The sequence below is a fragment of the Penicillium rubens genome (genome assembly GCF_028828025.1).
Source record: "Penicillium rubens strain IBT 27055 chromosome Unknown utg000001l_segment0_segment0, whole genome shotgun sequence".
Lineage (NCBI taxonomy): Eukaryota > Fungi > Ascomycota > Eurotiomycetes > Eurotiales > Aspergillaceae > Penicillium > Penicillium rubens.
The window spans coordinates 367576-381378 of record NW_026890599.1 but is presented as its reverse complement, the minus strand read 5'-3'; the positions used below and the strand labels follow the sequence as shown (position 1 = coordinate 381378).

The following is a 13803-nucleotide window of genomic DNA, read 5'->3' as shown; positions in this document are numbered from 1 at the left end:
TTCAATCAGCATGCATCAAGTCGTAAATCAGATCCAATCATTGTAGTTGTTGAATTGGTGGGGGGAGATCTCGACCGGCACTGCTTTTCCCCCCACATGTGTTGCGGCCAAAGAACACTCGGACCATGTCTCCAAGTTAATCTCCGTCTGTGACTTTCAGAACTCCCTCTCGTCCACAAACGCGTGCCTTTGTGACTCGTCCATCATGGTTTTAATTTCATCCAAGACCCTTATCCAGGCACATGCCGTTTTCCTAGTTGTGATCGCCGGTTATCTGGTCAAGAATCCGGAGGTGATCACAGACTCCGATCTGGTGTTTATGATGGGAGAAGCCTTGAAGATTGTATGCCCTCGAAACATCCCCGATTCACAAGTCCATTTCTATCATATTGGCAATGAATATACCTATATCTAATTGACTGCTAACACCTCTGTTACAGGATTTTCCATCCCTGTCAAGCCCGCAACAATCACCCTTCACCTTTTGTGCCATACTCATCTTCATCGAATCCCTTGTTGACCTCGTCCTGCTCTCCAACATCCCCTTCCACGAAGCCCTTGATGAAGCTCTCCCCTACATCCGGCCTTTGCGAAATGGTAACCTCCCCGCCGAAGATCTGCAGGTTCTACAGAGTTTGCCCGAATATATCACCAAGTCTTTGACGATTTACTGGAGTGTGTGGATCGCTGTTGCTGCCTGTCGCTTTGCCGTGTATGCTGCAATTGCGTTCTTTATCTACCAAGGCAAAGGTGACCACCTGGCCTCGTCTTATACAAGCGCTGCGGCTATTGGAGGCCTGGATCGCCTGAAGAACCGCGTGGTCTTCAGCTTTGCTTTCTTCGAAATGATGTTTTGGTTCTGGGTAAGTAGGAATTTTATCAATCAGCCAGGATTGACCCTGTTGTCTGTTTCTCGAGCTAATGTGCCACTACAGACTTTCTCCACCCTCCGTGAGGAGCGCCAGGAACGCCTGACCAAGCTGCTGGAGGATACCCGTGAAATGTGAACACTTTCACGGTTCCTTGTCATGTCTTTCTATGAGTGTATTACTAGAAATATCCCTTCGCCATTGAAAAGCTATGGCATTTAGACATCGTGGATAAAATAAGACACAGGTGCATCCTCAGGCGGGTTCACGTGTTTCCAGTTTCCATTCATTCCATCGTCATGAGGACATTCCAACGCTGATAAACATACTATCTCCCCTGAAATAACCCAGCATGCTTCATTCTAGACCAGAATGGCGAATGCAGCTGCAGCACCAGCAGCGGCCACGAGCGAAGAATCCTTGTGGGTAAGCGCAGCAACACCGGTGCTAGTCGCCGCAGCAGAGGCGGACGAGGCGCTGCTCGAGGCCGAGGCAGAAGCATTGGTGCCCGTCACAGTAGTCGCGCCCGAGGTCTCAGTGCTAGACTTGTTTCCAGTCTCGGTCGAGCTGGAGCTATCGCTGGTGGAGGTACCAGAGCTGGAACCCGACTTGCTTGAGCAGACAACCTCGGTGGGCAGATCAGTCACACCACCCCGGGCACAGATTGACTTGGCGACCTTGATGGTTGCTGGCGAAGAATAACGTGTCAGCCCATTGTACATGTTCCGCTGTCCATTGCACGTAGTCGTTTGGAATAATCCCGCTTTCGTATACTCAATTGGGGAGGGCGGGGAAAAGGGAGAACATACTTTCCTGGTCAGCCTTGGAGCATTTATCAGCGATGCAGCAGGCGACATCGTCCAGGAAGGACTTGGCCTCGCAGATGCACTTGAAATCAATGCCGCAGTTGTCGGGGATCGAACCTGTAGCACAGGTTTTCTATGCAATGGGTTGTTTTAGCAGGCGGCACATTTAGCAGACTTGTATGTTGACTATAGACACATACCGAGCAGTCGGGCAGATCACCCAGACCTTGAGCAGCGGCAGTGCTCAGCAGAGCTGCCAGGGCGAAAGTAATGGTGAACTTCATAATTGCAGGTATGAGGTTTGTTGGATGAAGTGAGCTATCGGCAGGGGAGGAAATGTGAGAGGTTTTGTTCTCTAGGTCACCAGGTCGTGGTAATACCCCAATAGATGGGTCAAAAATACATAAATACGCAGATCAACGGTACCTTTTCCCCGCAAAACTTCCAGACCCTTTTACATGTGGTTCTCCACAAAATTCGGTCTCGAGGTATTTTTCAATGATTGGATATTAAATATCAGAACTGGGTATTTTACACGGCCCCGGGTGCCCCACGCCTATCTCTCCCTACACTGGCCAGTGCAGGTGAATATTATAGAAATCAAAGATGTCCCACTGGCATTGGATTGAGTGTGTCTTGCCGGAACCATATTGGCAACACCGAACATCTTCGGATAGGATCTCATAAAGACTTGGATGTATTGCCTTCGGCGGAAGGTTTGGTTCCAAATTTACACGCCACTGAGTTCTATTTTGTTGACAATTAAAAGCGTATTCCAAGGTTATTCGTAGTACGTAGGGATTTAATCTTGTGCAGATCGTAAAGTTAACTAGATGGAGGGTTTGAGTTAGGCATTAATTATGGCGTTTCTTCGAGTTATTTTAGGCTGATGTATGCGAACTCAAGACTGCCATGTCATGACATTGCTGAGGTCGGGACCCCAGCTGAAACATCTCAGACTTCCATTAAAATCAATATCGTCGGTGACCTCCAGGACATGCAGCCAATATCCAAACTAACCGCAAGGTCATTCAGTCGACCCTTTCACATCATCCACTAGTACGACTCGCCGCCGGCGCCGTTGTGAGGCTGGCCAACTATGGGCGGATAGCCGTAGGCAGAGGCGTCTTGCTCGGACGGGTCAAGGTTGAGGTTCGACATAGGGTTTGTGCCTTCAGCATTGGGGAAGCCTGTTGGACGAGCTAGTCCAGGTCCAGCGCCACTCGAACCACCAACAGGCCCTCCAGCTCCATAGCCAGCGCTTGGGGGTCTCTGATTGTCGCCGCGGGCGGACTGGGTTTCACGGTACTTGGATAGGTAGATCTTGAGTGCTTCAGCGTAATTCTCAAATCCAAGCGAGGTCATGGCGAATAGGATGTCTTCGCCGTTGACTGTTTTGCGCTTCTCCTGCTGGCATTTCTCCGAGGCTTCACTCGTGATAAATGAGATGTACTCGCTCACACATTCCTGCATGCATTCCTTGGCTTCTTTTGCGATCTTCGCATTGTCCGGAAGGGCAAGCTTCATGATACGAGCCACATTGGCAATCGGAAGCCACCGATCCTGCTCCTTCACCTCAAACTCGCCTTGGTGTCCCTGCGCGTCGTGGTGATCTTTGTCTAGGTGGTCTTGCTCTTCTCCCGATTGCGCCTCTGGGTCAAGTTCGTGTTCCTTCGAAGGAGAGACTGACGACATGATTAAAACTGGGCTGAATTGTTTGCAGTGGATATTGGTTTCGCGTAAATGCTTCGCGCTTCGCGTGCTCGCTGCGGAGTAGTCTTAGGTGGGGGGAGCGTCGGCCCGGTGGTTGGGATTTGGAAATAATGCGGGGTATAGCTATTCAAGGACGAGGATTCGACTTCAATATAGAACGCGATCACGTCGTCACTGCTGTGGAGATAATGCGCCTCCCAACTTGGGGTCTAGCTCTGGAGCCCATTGATGATGTGACGCTGATCATCACATGACCTGTCACATGACCCTTACCAGTCACGTGTTAGCAGTAATGCTCGATCTCAACCTTGGAAGTTCCTTGTCTTCTGTAATTATGTGTTCTGGAAGGCAAAGAACTCTTTTAAAAACAAGGCTACGGTTGGGCCTGGAGGGACCGTTGCTGTAGAGCCAGTTGATATATCTCCATTGGGACGTTTCCAATGCTGACATCGCAATGTATTGGTATTTCGCTTGTAACATTACCTGGGGATGTTTATGTTTGGGCTGTGGCATTTATTTCCTAACTATATCCTAAGTACAGACCTCTCCCATCGCCTTGTTTCTTGCAATGGTTCACTCTCACACCCTCTGTCTATTCTATGACCATTCGGGTTGTACGGCTTACACTCTATACGCAGTACCAATCGCAAGGTTCATTCAAATGGGAAATATGCAAGCCCCCGGGTCAGCACTAGTGGCTTTGTTTCCTCCACAGTGGGCCAGTCCCTGATTTTCTCGACACTGAAGGGGTTTTGAGCCAGTGTGCTACAAAAGCAAAACGACTTCTTTTCAGGTTTATTTCGTTCCTTACAGTGATCCACCTGCACCTCGGCCAAATATTGGACGCTCAAGCCCGAATGTGATGCCTCGGTCCAAGCTTGGATGCGCCGATCCAGTCTTACCTGGGCAACTCGTCCGTACCTACGTACGTAGCTCAGCTTTCCCCGCGTTCAACTCGTCCCGTCCTGCCCAGTACTGAATTATAAAAGGTCTGTGGTTGGCTTAAAGACGGCCTTAAATGGAGCCTTGAATGTAGGCAGTATATTGTATCACTAGACAAGCATTTCCAATTTGCCCCATCACATTCAAAACAATGACGCTGCAGGTTACGCCCACACTCGGGCCTTAATGTACAAATCGACCGAGCTGCTTATCTTTCCTAAGGTTAGTCCTAATATTTAGTCCTATAATATAGTCCTAAATGTTAAGCTCTTCATATATTCTATCCATGGCTACTATTTATCCCTATTGGTCCCCGACAAGCTTTTCCACGTAGCTTCCTTCTTGGAGGGTCGAGAGTTAGTTTGATACTCCGTACTCCATACCCCTCTTCACTTTGCTTTCCTTTTTTAAACCCCTGCATTATTTTTCCAGGGCTACAAGCGTCGCGACGTTAGCTTCCTGCAATCATGGGTCTTGGAGTACTGGAAGATAAGAAGCTCGCGCATGTCCCAGGTAAGATTCCCCTAGCCTTACCTGCCCAGACGCGGTCAAACCCAGTGTTGCTCACGACTTCAAACCCCCAGGCACCTCCGATATCTACGAACAAGACAGCGACGCGAGCGAGCAGACCCCAGGCGCCTCAGGTTTAAAATGCGACTTGTCGGGCAAGCAGCCGATTATCCTTGTCCCGCAGCCGAGCGATGACCCAAACGACCCATTGGTATGTTCCAGAGAGCAACGGACTCCAAGACTTGGTTCCACAAGCACACAAGCGCTGACCCAAACGGTCTTGTTAGAATTGGCCGTTATGGCGACGCGATATCATTCTTGCCATCCTCTCCTTCGTGACCATCCTCTGCACAACCCTAAGCTCCATCCTAGCCGCAAATACAGTCACCATCGCAGATTACGAGGAAATTACGTTCACAGATGCCGCCCTGTTGACTGGTTATCACCTATGCGGTGTTGGTGTGGCAGGCATTCTCATTGTGCCAACGGCTCGAGTCTGGGGCAAACGTCATCTGTTCCTGATCGGACATGTCTTGATGATTATCAGCTGCATCTGGGCTGGGGTCAGTGGTAAGAACCATAATAGTCTCATATGGGCACGGATATTCCAGGGTGTTGCATTGGCGCCGTTCGAGGCGTTGGTCAATGCCTGTGTGGGAGATCTTTATTTTGTTCATGTGAGTTGGGACTTCGTTTCCCTGCAGATTTAAGGTATGAGGAGACTGATAAAGACCATATAGGAACGAGGAAAGCGGATGGCTGTATCCAACGTTGCTCTGTTTGGTGCCGCCTTCCTGACTCCTGTTGTGGTCGGCAAAATCACCAAGTCCATGGGTTGGCAGTGGTCTTTCTACTTTGTGGCAATTTTTCTCGGTGCTTCATTGCCGCTGATGTTCTTTTTCGTGCCCGAAACTGCTTTCCGACGCTCCGATTACTTGAACACCGACTTCAAGCGAAGCGGCGGGCACGGCGAGTCCATGGAGTCTCACGTTTCGCTCAGCGGAATTTCCAACGATGATACGAAGGAGCTTAGACCAGGCCCCAACGAAAGTTCAAAGACCGAAGCCGCGACAACAGTCCCCGAGAAAGATTCCTTCGCTCAATCATTCAGGCTCTTCAATGGGCGGAAGACAGATGAAAGCTTCTTCAAGCTGCTCCTTCGCCCATTCCCGTTGTTCTTCCATCCCGGAATCTTTTGGGTAAGCAACCTACTTCGCACTTAATTTCACTCACTGACAAACGTCCAGGCTTGTCTGATCCAAGGCGCTGTAATTGGATGGGCGGTATTCGTCGGTGTAGTTCTAGCAATTGTGTTTCTCGGACCTCCGATGTGGTTTGAGGAAGACAAAACCGGATATCTTTACACAGGGGCCTTCATAGGTTCCATTGTGGGCCTTGTTCTCTCTGGACTGCTTTCTGATTCTATTAACAAGTTGATGATCCGGCTCAACCACGGCAAATACGAGCCTGAGTTCCGGATCCTCTTGGTGATCCCCCAACTCGTTTTCTGCGGCATCGGACTTTACGGGTTCGGGTGGACTGCAGACGATGTGATGCACTATGGCTGGCTGCTACCAGACGTCTTCTTTGCATTCTTGATCGCCGGCATGGTGATGGGGGCAGTCGCTGCTTCACTCTATATCGTAGATGCTCATCGTATGTGGACTACCAGGTCTTGTGTGGAAGCGATTGCTGACAGTACTAGGCGAGATGGCCATCGAGGCATTTACCTGCATGCTGGTTTTCAAAAACATGTTCAGCTTTGTCCTGACGTTCTTCGCCTATACATGGTTTGCCCACGGAGGCATCAAGCATACCATGATTGTCATCGGTAGCATCCAAGTCGGTATCTGCCTGCTGAGCGTTCCCATGTGTAAGTTTCACTAGCTGTGCAGCATTGGCCTTCTTTCTTCACCTAGCTAATTGGTTTCGGGTATAGATGTCTTCGGGAAGTGGAACCGGTCTTTCTTTGCCCGTCATGACATCCTTGAGATGCTTCATCTCCGGTAATGCTGGTAACGCCACAACACTTCAGCAATTCAAGGGGTGGGAATTTATGATCTTACGTGACATGAGTGATAGAGCAAGTATGTGCTATCAGATTTTACATCTTTTTACACACTTTGATGCCAAGATCGGCCGTATCACAACATTTACATGTGGAACTAGGCTCGCTAGGTGACGATTTTAGCTGATGGAAGCGCGCATTTTTACAGTCATAGGATTATTGCCACGACTATAAGATTGCCTGTTTCTTAATTGGTATGTGGCGTGATCGGATACATATTAGTTGAGCGTTTTTCGCATTTAATTGTGCATCCTTTAGCATCCAACATTGGTCAATTAAGAGACCATGCCAGACCATCTACTATGCCGCGGAAGGATTCTTGGTGAATAAGTAGGGATAATCAGGAAATATCTTACTTTATTTTCTTTTCAGGTCATCTAACCCATATGTAGATCCATGTGCCTGCGAGTATTGCTTCTCACTTCCTGAACAATGACCTCGGCGTTGTCTTTTTACTCGAATAGACCAATACCTCGGCATAGATCTATTCGGCGCTCTACCTGACACCATTGCTCGATACCTCAACAGGACCTACTCTGCAGTAAGGCCTGTTAGGCAACAGTACGGTTGAGAGTACAGATCGTTGACACCTGTGGATTATAAGGCAAGTATACCTGGAACCCTTCTAACCTAACTGTGGCCAGTTTGCAGTGCGTAACTAAACAAGAATCAACCTAAAGGCGCACAAAACTTAACAATGAAAACCCGTCCGTCTTTATACCCAAAGACGATGGTGTCATCTGTGATGGCAGAACAGACATATTCACGATACTCGCGAGGGAGCCATAATACCTTTTCGCCTCTAAATTTGACCCAGTGGTTTTCCAGGGAGATCTGAAAGTCAGATTTGTGTGGAATTGGGGGTCTCTCCGGCGAGAAAGCTACTTACTCGACCCAACCGCAATCACCATCGACAGTCTGCGGCTCTGAGCCAGTCTGGGCATCCCAGAACTTAATAGTATCATCGGAGTAACATGAGATGATCCTCAGGCCGTCCAGTGAGAAGGCCACTGACCAAATTGGACAAGAATAGTTATGGGTTTGCAGCCCTAAGCCTGTCTGCGCATCCCAGAGCTTAATACTCTTATCGTAAGAACCTGAGATAATCCTCTGGCCATCCCGTGAAAAGGCCACCGAAGAAACTAGCTCAGAATGGCCCTTGAGGATCTGCGGCTCCGTACCCCAGGATTCTTCTACTTGTGGTAGGACTGATATCCAACTGGACCGTTGGCTGTTGAAGAGCCTTCTGATAGTACTGCTCCTAGGGGCGAACACAAGTGCTGAACAGTAGACTTGGAGTGGAGCATTGTTGATAACTTGGACATTCTTAAGAATGAATCGATTGGCATCCTGTAACAAACCCGCACATTCTAGATCCATATTGCTCTAGTAGGATTTTAGTTGCTGCTAACATGTAGGTCAGGGTGAGACTCACCTCTAGATTTGACTGTAGAGCATTTATGATCCCAACAGCCTTTGATGCAAGTCCTAGTAAGCTCATTGCCTCGCCTCTAACCAGTGAAGGAAACGCGCTTTCAAGAAGGACAACACTTCCATTCTAGACGCAACAGATCCACTTTGCTCGAAATGATACACCCAATAGCTGGAGGGAAACCCACGGTCAATCCAAGGGAGACGACCGCCCATGCGCTTGCGGCATGATGGGTGGGATCAAACGCAACCACTGTGCTAACGATGTCTTTGAAGGATAAGGCAGCGTTGAGTATCTTTCGTGAGAGCTTTCGGAGGTCAACGTCTTCTCCTGTTGACCACTTGATTGTTATTCCCGCTTGCCGGTATTCCTTGGAATAATCCTCTATTATCTGGATGACTTCATCGATGATGGCTTCGGTTTTGGAGCGATTCTTCTCGTTGTTTCCCGGTGGGGCGGTGACTTGCACTCGGGACAAGATATCTCGCTCCTCTGGGTCTAGTTGACCATAGGGGCAACTTCGGTCGGTGGAAAACATGGGGTCTTTTCTCCTTTAACCACTGCCACATCTTGAGGTGTGTTTGCAATGTTCAATTCTGAATATCCAAAGGGGAAAGAAAGCACACTCGAGATCTCCATGTAGAATACAATGTGGATGAATAGACATGGTTTGTTGAAAGGCCTCAGACAGATGGCAGTTTGTAATTGGCCAATAGTTAGCGCACATATTCTTGCCTTCAGGCCGCGCCAACACAGCAGGTCTACCGTGATCAATCTCCAGATAATCGCAGATGAAGAAGTGGCCGTCAGAACCCAGACACTTCCCGTATCTGTTGGGCACTACAATCCATCCATGGATGTGTGTACATCGTGTGAGCAGTCACATGCCCGCGTGAGTGCTGTTTCCTGCGGCGATTGTTGTGGCCCTCAAAATTCCCATCATCCGGGTTGAAAATGAGCCTAAACCAATTTACCGCGTCCTGGTCATTTCATTAGCTTCCGATGAGCCATTGTATTCGCTTCGCAAAATTATTTACTATTCTCTTGTTGTTGGTTCATACATATTTTTGCTAGTTATGCAGATGTCAGGTTATATTGCCAAAAAATAAACCGAATTGTGCAGTCGGCTAGATTAAGAGTGAAAGAGCAAAGGAGGTTCAAATGTTGTGTTCAGGTGAACCAATACATATCTTCGTAAAGTACCGTTACAATACTGAGAATCATGGTACATGTGTTCGAGCTCCCTAAAGGTACCCAGGTATTGGCAGGTATTGTAATGGGTCCGTGCTCATTAGTGGAGATCGTCACGATTTCCAGATCCGTAACGTACAGTACAGCGACACCGAGGAAATAAAATACAGGGGAATACCTCAGACAGTGGGGTCCAATTGGTATTTGATGTCCTTAGGTCCTTGAGTCACATTTTGATATGATTCTTTCTATCACTTCTTCTCCTTGACATCCACCATGTCTATCCTCAAACTACCCTCGGAACTTCTTATGAGCATCGCGGAATCTTTAGAATCTCGTGACTTGAATGCGCTTCTTCGATGCCACTCTTATCTCTTTAAGACACTCAACGACTACCTGTACCGGCTTAATGTACAGCACCACGACGCATCCGCGCTGTACTGGGCGGCTTCTTCTGGATCTGATAATACCCTTCAGCGGCTTCTTCACGCCGGCGCAAACGTCCTATGGGACTCTCCATACTTTGCCTGCTCGGTCCAAAAACCTGCAACACGTCTAAGAGAATTTATCTGGGAAGAAAATATGAAGGAGCATCCTATATCCTATGCGGCAGCGCAAGGGCACCTCAATATCGTGGAGCACCTCCTTGACTTAGGCGTCGATATAAATTATCGAGACGCTGATGGCTTAACCCCTCTTGCCCTAGCAGCACGCGAAGGCCATTTTGCTCTAGTTCGCGCACTCCTCGACCGAGGCGCAAAACAACTGTCAAAAGACAAAATGGGTCAATATCCACTCGCTCAGGCGGCCTCAAGGGGCCATCATAGTATTGAAGATTACCTCTTTGAGAAGCTACGTCAATACCCCCATGGCAAAACAAACCCTGAGTTAGATCTCTACTGGATGTTGAAATATGCCGCCGAACGCGGTGATGACGATCGCATACGATACCTTCTCTCCCAAGGCGCCGACGTCAACTTTCAACTGCCTATAGAGAGTCAGTCCCCTCTTTGTGGGGCGCTCGATCTTGCTCCGCTTCCATTAAGCACGACCAAACTGTTATTAGAAGCTGGGGCCGACCCCAACAGGAAGCCATCTCGATCCATCAATTATCAACCGGGGAGACCATCAAAATCACTGGCTCCACTCACGCTGGCTATGCACAGAGATGACAGCTTCAGCCTTATCAAGCTGCTGATACAGTACGGTGCTGATGCAGAAGATCAAAGCCTGGCATTACGCATTGCCATACAATATCGGAAGGCTCCTGAATTTCGTTTCCTGGTTGATAACGGGGCAAGGTTGGATGCGAGAAGTCGTGGAAAACGTGGAACGTCCTTCGCTTGGATGGGTATCAACTCTGGGTATCAACCCATCATTGATATTTGTTTAGAACATGGTATTAGCCCTGATATACGGTCCTGATCGAAACAGGGCGAAATAAGCGGCTATGGGGCACACATTTTGTGTTCGGCCAAAGGAATTGTGTCAATTACATGGCTCCTAGCCTCTCTTCGTCTCTTTCTTTTGTGTTTTGCTTTGATTTTCTGATTTTGTCGAGCTGTGTACAATATGATTCCATGGAGCAAAGGTTCGCGGGCGGAAATAATGGGTCTACTCGCGATATAGATCCATCGATTATGGTTCGAAACAAGAATAATCTGTAAATACTGCGTTTGATGCAGAAAATTGCTGATGTATATAAGAACATTGAAGATTTCTAACATCTGTCCACACGACTTATAGAAAGCTTCTCACATGGGCTTCTACCGTCACTAATCCTTCGTCAATCCTCGCCAATCCTCGCCAATCCTCGAAAACCTTTGCCAAGTGTAGAAAGAGCTTTCCGATAGAGACTGGCTTTATGCCACCTTTTTAGGATCCCGGCAAATTCCATTTCCCCAATTGCCTTTCGCACTAAGGTAAAGACCTAGAATGAATGGCAGCATTAGTCCAGCGATCAGGAGAGGGCTTCAATGGACCACAATAACGCTCACCAGAAAGGAAAAACATCGACGTATCTGGAAACCCCGATTAGCTCTGCAAAATGGGAGTAATTATCAAGTGAGAATCATACCGGCATTATCAAGGGGACGAATGTCTTTGTTTCTTGCGGCTCCTTTTGGTTGGGCTACATCCTTGTCTTCGTCTGCAAGTTTTGTGAGGAGGTCCCACTCGTAAGCATCATCGTCATCTGGGTCCTCCTGGCCCACCTTTCTATCGTCTGCATGTCAAAAGCAACATAGCTGTCAGAAATCTCTTCAATCTAAGCGAGGCAAAGGAAATGGACTTGTCTGGCTTACCAAGAACACTGGCGCCAAAGAAAGCTTGCGCGTGAGTGAGCTCATGCAGAAGCACACTCTCGGGGGTCTCGTTCACTAGATCGTCGATTGTCTCACCCAGAAGACTCTTCAGCGCCTTCGATTGCTTTGTTGCGAGAGTATCCTTGCCCTGCCACTCATTCCAAGCTTTTGGACAAATAGTCATGTAGTCTTTGCTCTTGTTCGTACTAGTGGTCACAAAGGCGAGGGTTTCTTTATCCCCATTGGCCTCTAGGCATATATCGGTAGGGTTCTCGGTCAGAGTTGGGTGGGCCAACGGGTCGCCTTGCAAGACCATTATAGCTATTATAGGTCGCAAGATTAGATGGTTTCTATCTTGGATTTCATGGTGTGTGACTCACCGTCGCCATCTTTACTTTTCTTGCCGCTGTCCTGCCAATCGGTCCCGTCACAATAAATATCGAAGTGGAACTGATTCCTAGAAAGACCTTGGTCGTACTTTCCCACGAAATCTAAGGATATACATCAGGTCTGCCCGGTCCACGAAAGTCTGTATCCGATTTGACTTGACCTACCGGACAGTATCTGGAGCTTTCTTTTGGCGTTATCAACCTTGGCTTTCTTTTTCAGATCAAACATTCCATAAAGGCTTTGGTAAATATCGACGTATGATTTTTCAGTGGGTAGCATCTTCTTGCGATCCTTGTTCAGGGCTTTCTCGATGGTTGGGATTGTCTTTTTTGCATCGGAGACCTATTCAAGATGTTAGCTCATTGGTGTGATGATCAGGGAGAGGCCAAGCCCAAAGTTTAGCAAAGGTGAAACATTGTTTTCATTGAAGACTCACCATTTTCGACATGTCATCAAACGTAGTCTCGAAGAATTTCTCTTTTCCCGCACACGAATCAGCCAAACGAATATTTGTATACTTCCCAGGCGAGGTCCAGGTCCGCCCGCCCGGAGCTCGCTTCTCTAAATCAATGGACGAAGTAGTCTGGTTGAAGTCAAATGGAAGACCTTGCGCAAGTTGTAAAATGTCCGAGAAGAATAATAGATGGCCAATGATGACCAGCAAGGCCCTTCCTGGAGGACCAAAGACCATCACCATCGTCAAAAGAGTGTAAGATTCGACGGCTTGATGGCAAAAGAATGTGTTCAAAGAAAAAAATGCCTAAAGAGTGTTCAAAAAGAGTGAAAGTGTAGAGCATACAATATGGATGGTGAAGGTCTGCGCTCCATAAGAGTCTATTTCACAATTCACTAACTACTGACTTGCCGTGCTCTACAGGCATCCCCTGGCTAGGTACGGGCCCAGTTCTAACAATACATAGTCCATGTATTTGGCCCCTTTGAGAGTTTGACAGTCTTCTTGTTTCCAACCCTTTCATTGATGAGGATCGTCTGTATCGACCTTAAAATCCCTCATACGTTGTCCATAGATAACCGCATAGTCCCATAAAGGGGGCGAGGAGATATAGTGCATGTCGCACGTTGGGGCCAAAATACACGGATACCGGATTTTGAGGCCCGAGGCGATCGAAGAGCCTGCAGTGGGTCCCCAATGCTTAGTACATGGAAGATTGCATCAATTGACAAATCGCGGGCTCTAAAATACCCAATGCAGTCTAGCGCTGTTCGAATTTCCTATTGTGGCAACCCAGCCGTTCTCAAGCCTTTGGAACCCACATGGAACCCACATGGTATCCATCCGCCCCGGCCCCCAACTATATCCACTTTAAACTACACGATATGTACCTACCTAGGCAGGTATGTATTCGGCAACCAGAATGCTGTATTTTTAGTATTGGCTCCATGTAGAACTAATTTACATTGTATGCACCCAATTTTCTTATCACTAGCCTCGCTTGTGCATACCTTATTAAGTAGATCGACCGAGTTGGCAGTGGCAGTGGACTCGTAAAGAACTCGATTTTACATGCTCGTTAGTATGTAAACTTTCTGTTATGATACCGTTACGGATATGGGAAAA

At 47.9% G+C, this 13803-nt stretch overlaps 7 protein-coding genes across 7 annotated transcripts; 3 read left to right on the top strand and 4 right to left on the bottom strand.

Moving 5' to 3' along the window:
* Positions 1 to 10: 10 nt before the first annotated feature.
* On the top strand, positions 11 to 1007 carry N7525_000164 (uncharacterized protein; the record flags this gene model as incomplete). Its single annotated transcript, XM_002560113.2, has 4 exons — positions 11 to 22; positions 47 to 343; positions 441 to 863; positions 936 to 1007. The coding sequence occupies 4 exons, from the start codon at positions 11 to 13 to the stop codon at positions 1005 to 1007; spliced, it is 804 nt and encodes a 267-aa protein (XP_002560159.2).
* Positions 1008 to 1231: 224 nt separating this feature from the next.
* On the bottom strand, positions 1232 to 1959 carry N7525_000163 (CFEM domain-containing protein; the record flags this gene model as incomplete). The annotated part of the gene is made up of 3 exons (XM_002560112.1): positions 1232 to 1557; positions 1679 to 1808; positions 1876 to 1959. 3 exons carry the CDS (start codon positions 1957 to 1959, stop codon positions 1232 to 1234), a joined length of 540 nt encoding a protein of 179 aa, XP_002560158.1.
* A 772-nt stretch (positions 1960 to 2731) lies between these two features.
* N7525_000162 (nuclear transcription factor Y subunit beta) lies at positions 2732 to 3370 on the bottom strand (the record flags this gene model as incomplete). The annotated part of the gene is made up of 1 exon (XM_002560111.1): positions 2732 to 3370. One exon carries the CDS (start codon positions 3368 to 3370, stop codon positions 2732 to 2734), a length of 639 nt encoding a protein of 212 aa, XP_002560157.1.
* Positions 3371 to 4797: 1427 nt separating this feature from the next.
* N7525_000161 (putative MFS transporter) lies at positions 4798 to 6850 on the top strand (the record flags this gene model as incomplete). The annotated part of the gene is made up of 7 exons (XM_061211483.1): positions 4798 to 4843; positions 4915 to 5051; positions 5128 to 5517; positions 5581 to 6039; positions 6088 to 6496; positions 6546 to 6713; positions 6780 to 6850. The coding sequence occupies 7 exons, from the start codon at positions 4798 to 4800 to the stop codon at positions 6848 to 6850; spliced, it is 1680 nt and encodes a 559-aa protein (XP_061070709.1).
* Positions 6851 to 7793: 943 nt separating this feature from the next.
* Positions 7794 to 8878, bottom strand: N7525_000160 (WD40 repeat domain-containing protein; the record flags this gene model as incomplete). Its single annotated transcript, XM_002560108.2, has 3 exons — positions 7794 to 8294; positions 8344 to 8466; positions 8528 to 8878. 3 exons carry the CDS (start codon positions 8876 to 8878, stop codon positions 7794 to 7796), a joined length of 975 nt encoding a protein of 324 aa, XP_002560154.2.
* A 929-nt stretch (positions 8879 to 9807) lies between these two features.
* On the top strand, positions 9808 to 10956 carry N7525_000159 (ankyrin repeat domain-containing protein; the record flags this gene model as incomplete). Its single annotated transcript, XM_002560107.1, has 1 exon — positions 9808 to 10956. One exon carries the CDS (start codon positions 9808 to 9810, stop codon positions 10954 to 10956), a length of 1149 nt encoding a protein of 382 aa, XP_002560153.1.
* Positions 10957 to 11393: 437 nt separating this feature from the next.
* N7525_000158 (uncharacterized protein) lies at positions 11394 to 12921 on the bottom strand (the record flags this gene model as incomplete). Its single annotated transcript, XM_061211482.1, has 7 exons — positions 11394 to 11461; positions 11529 to 11552; positions 11609 to 11755; positions 11835 to 12155; positions 12215 to 12325; positions 12389 to 12566; positions 12661 to 12921. The coding sequence occupies 7 exons, from the start codon at positions 12919 to 12921 to the stop codon at positions 11394 to 11396; spliced, it is 1110 nt and encodes a 369-aa protein (XP_061070708.1).
* Positions 12922 to 13803: the final 882 nt, after the last annotated feature.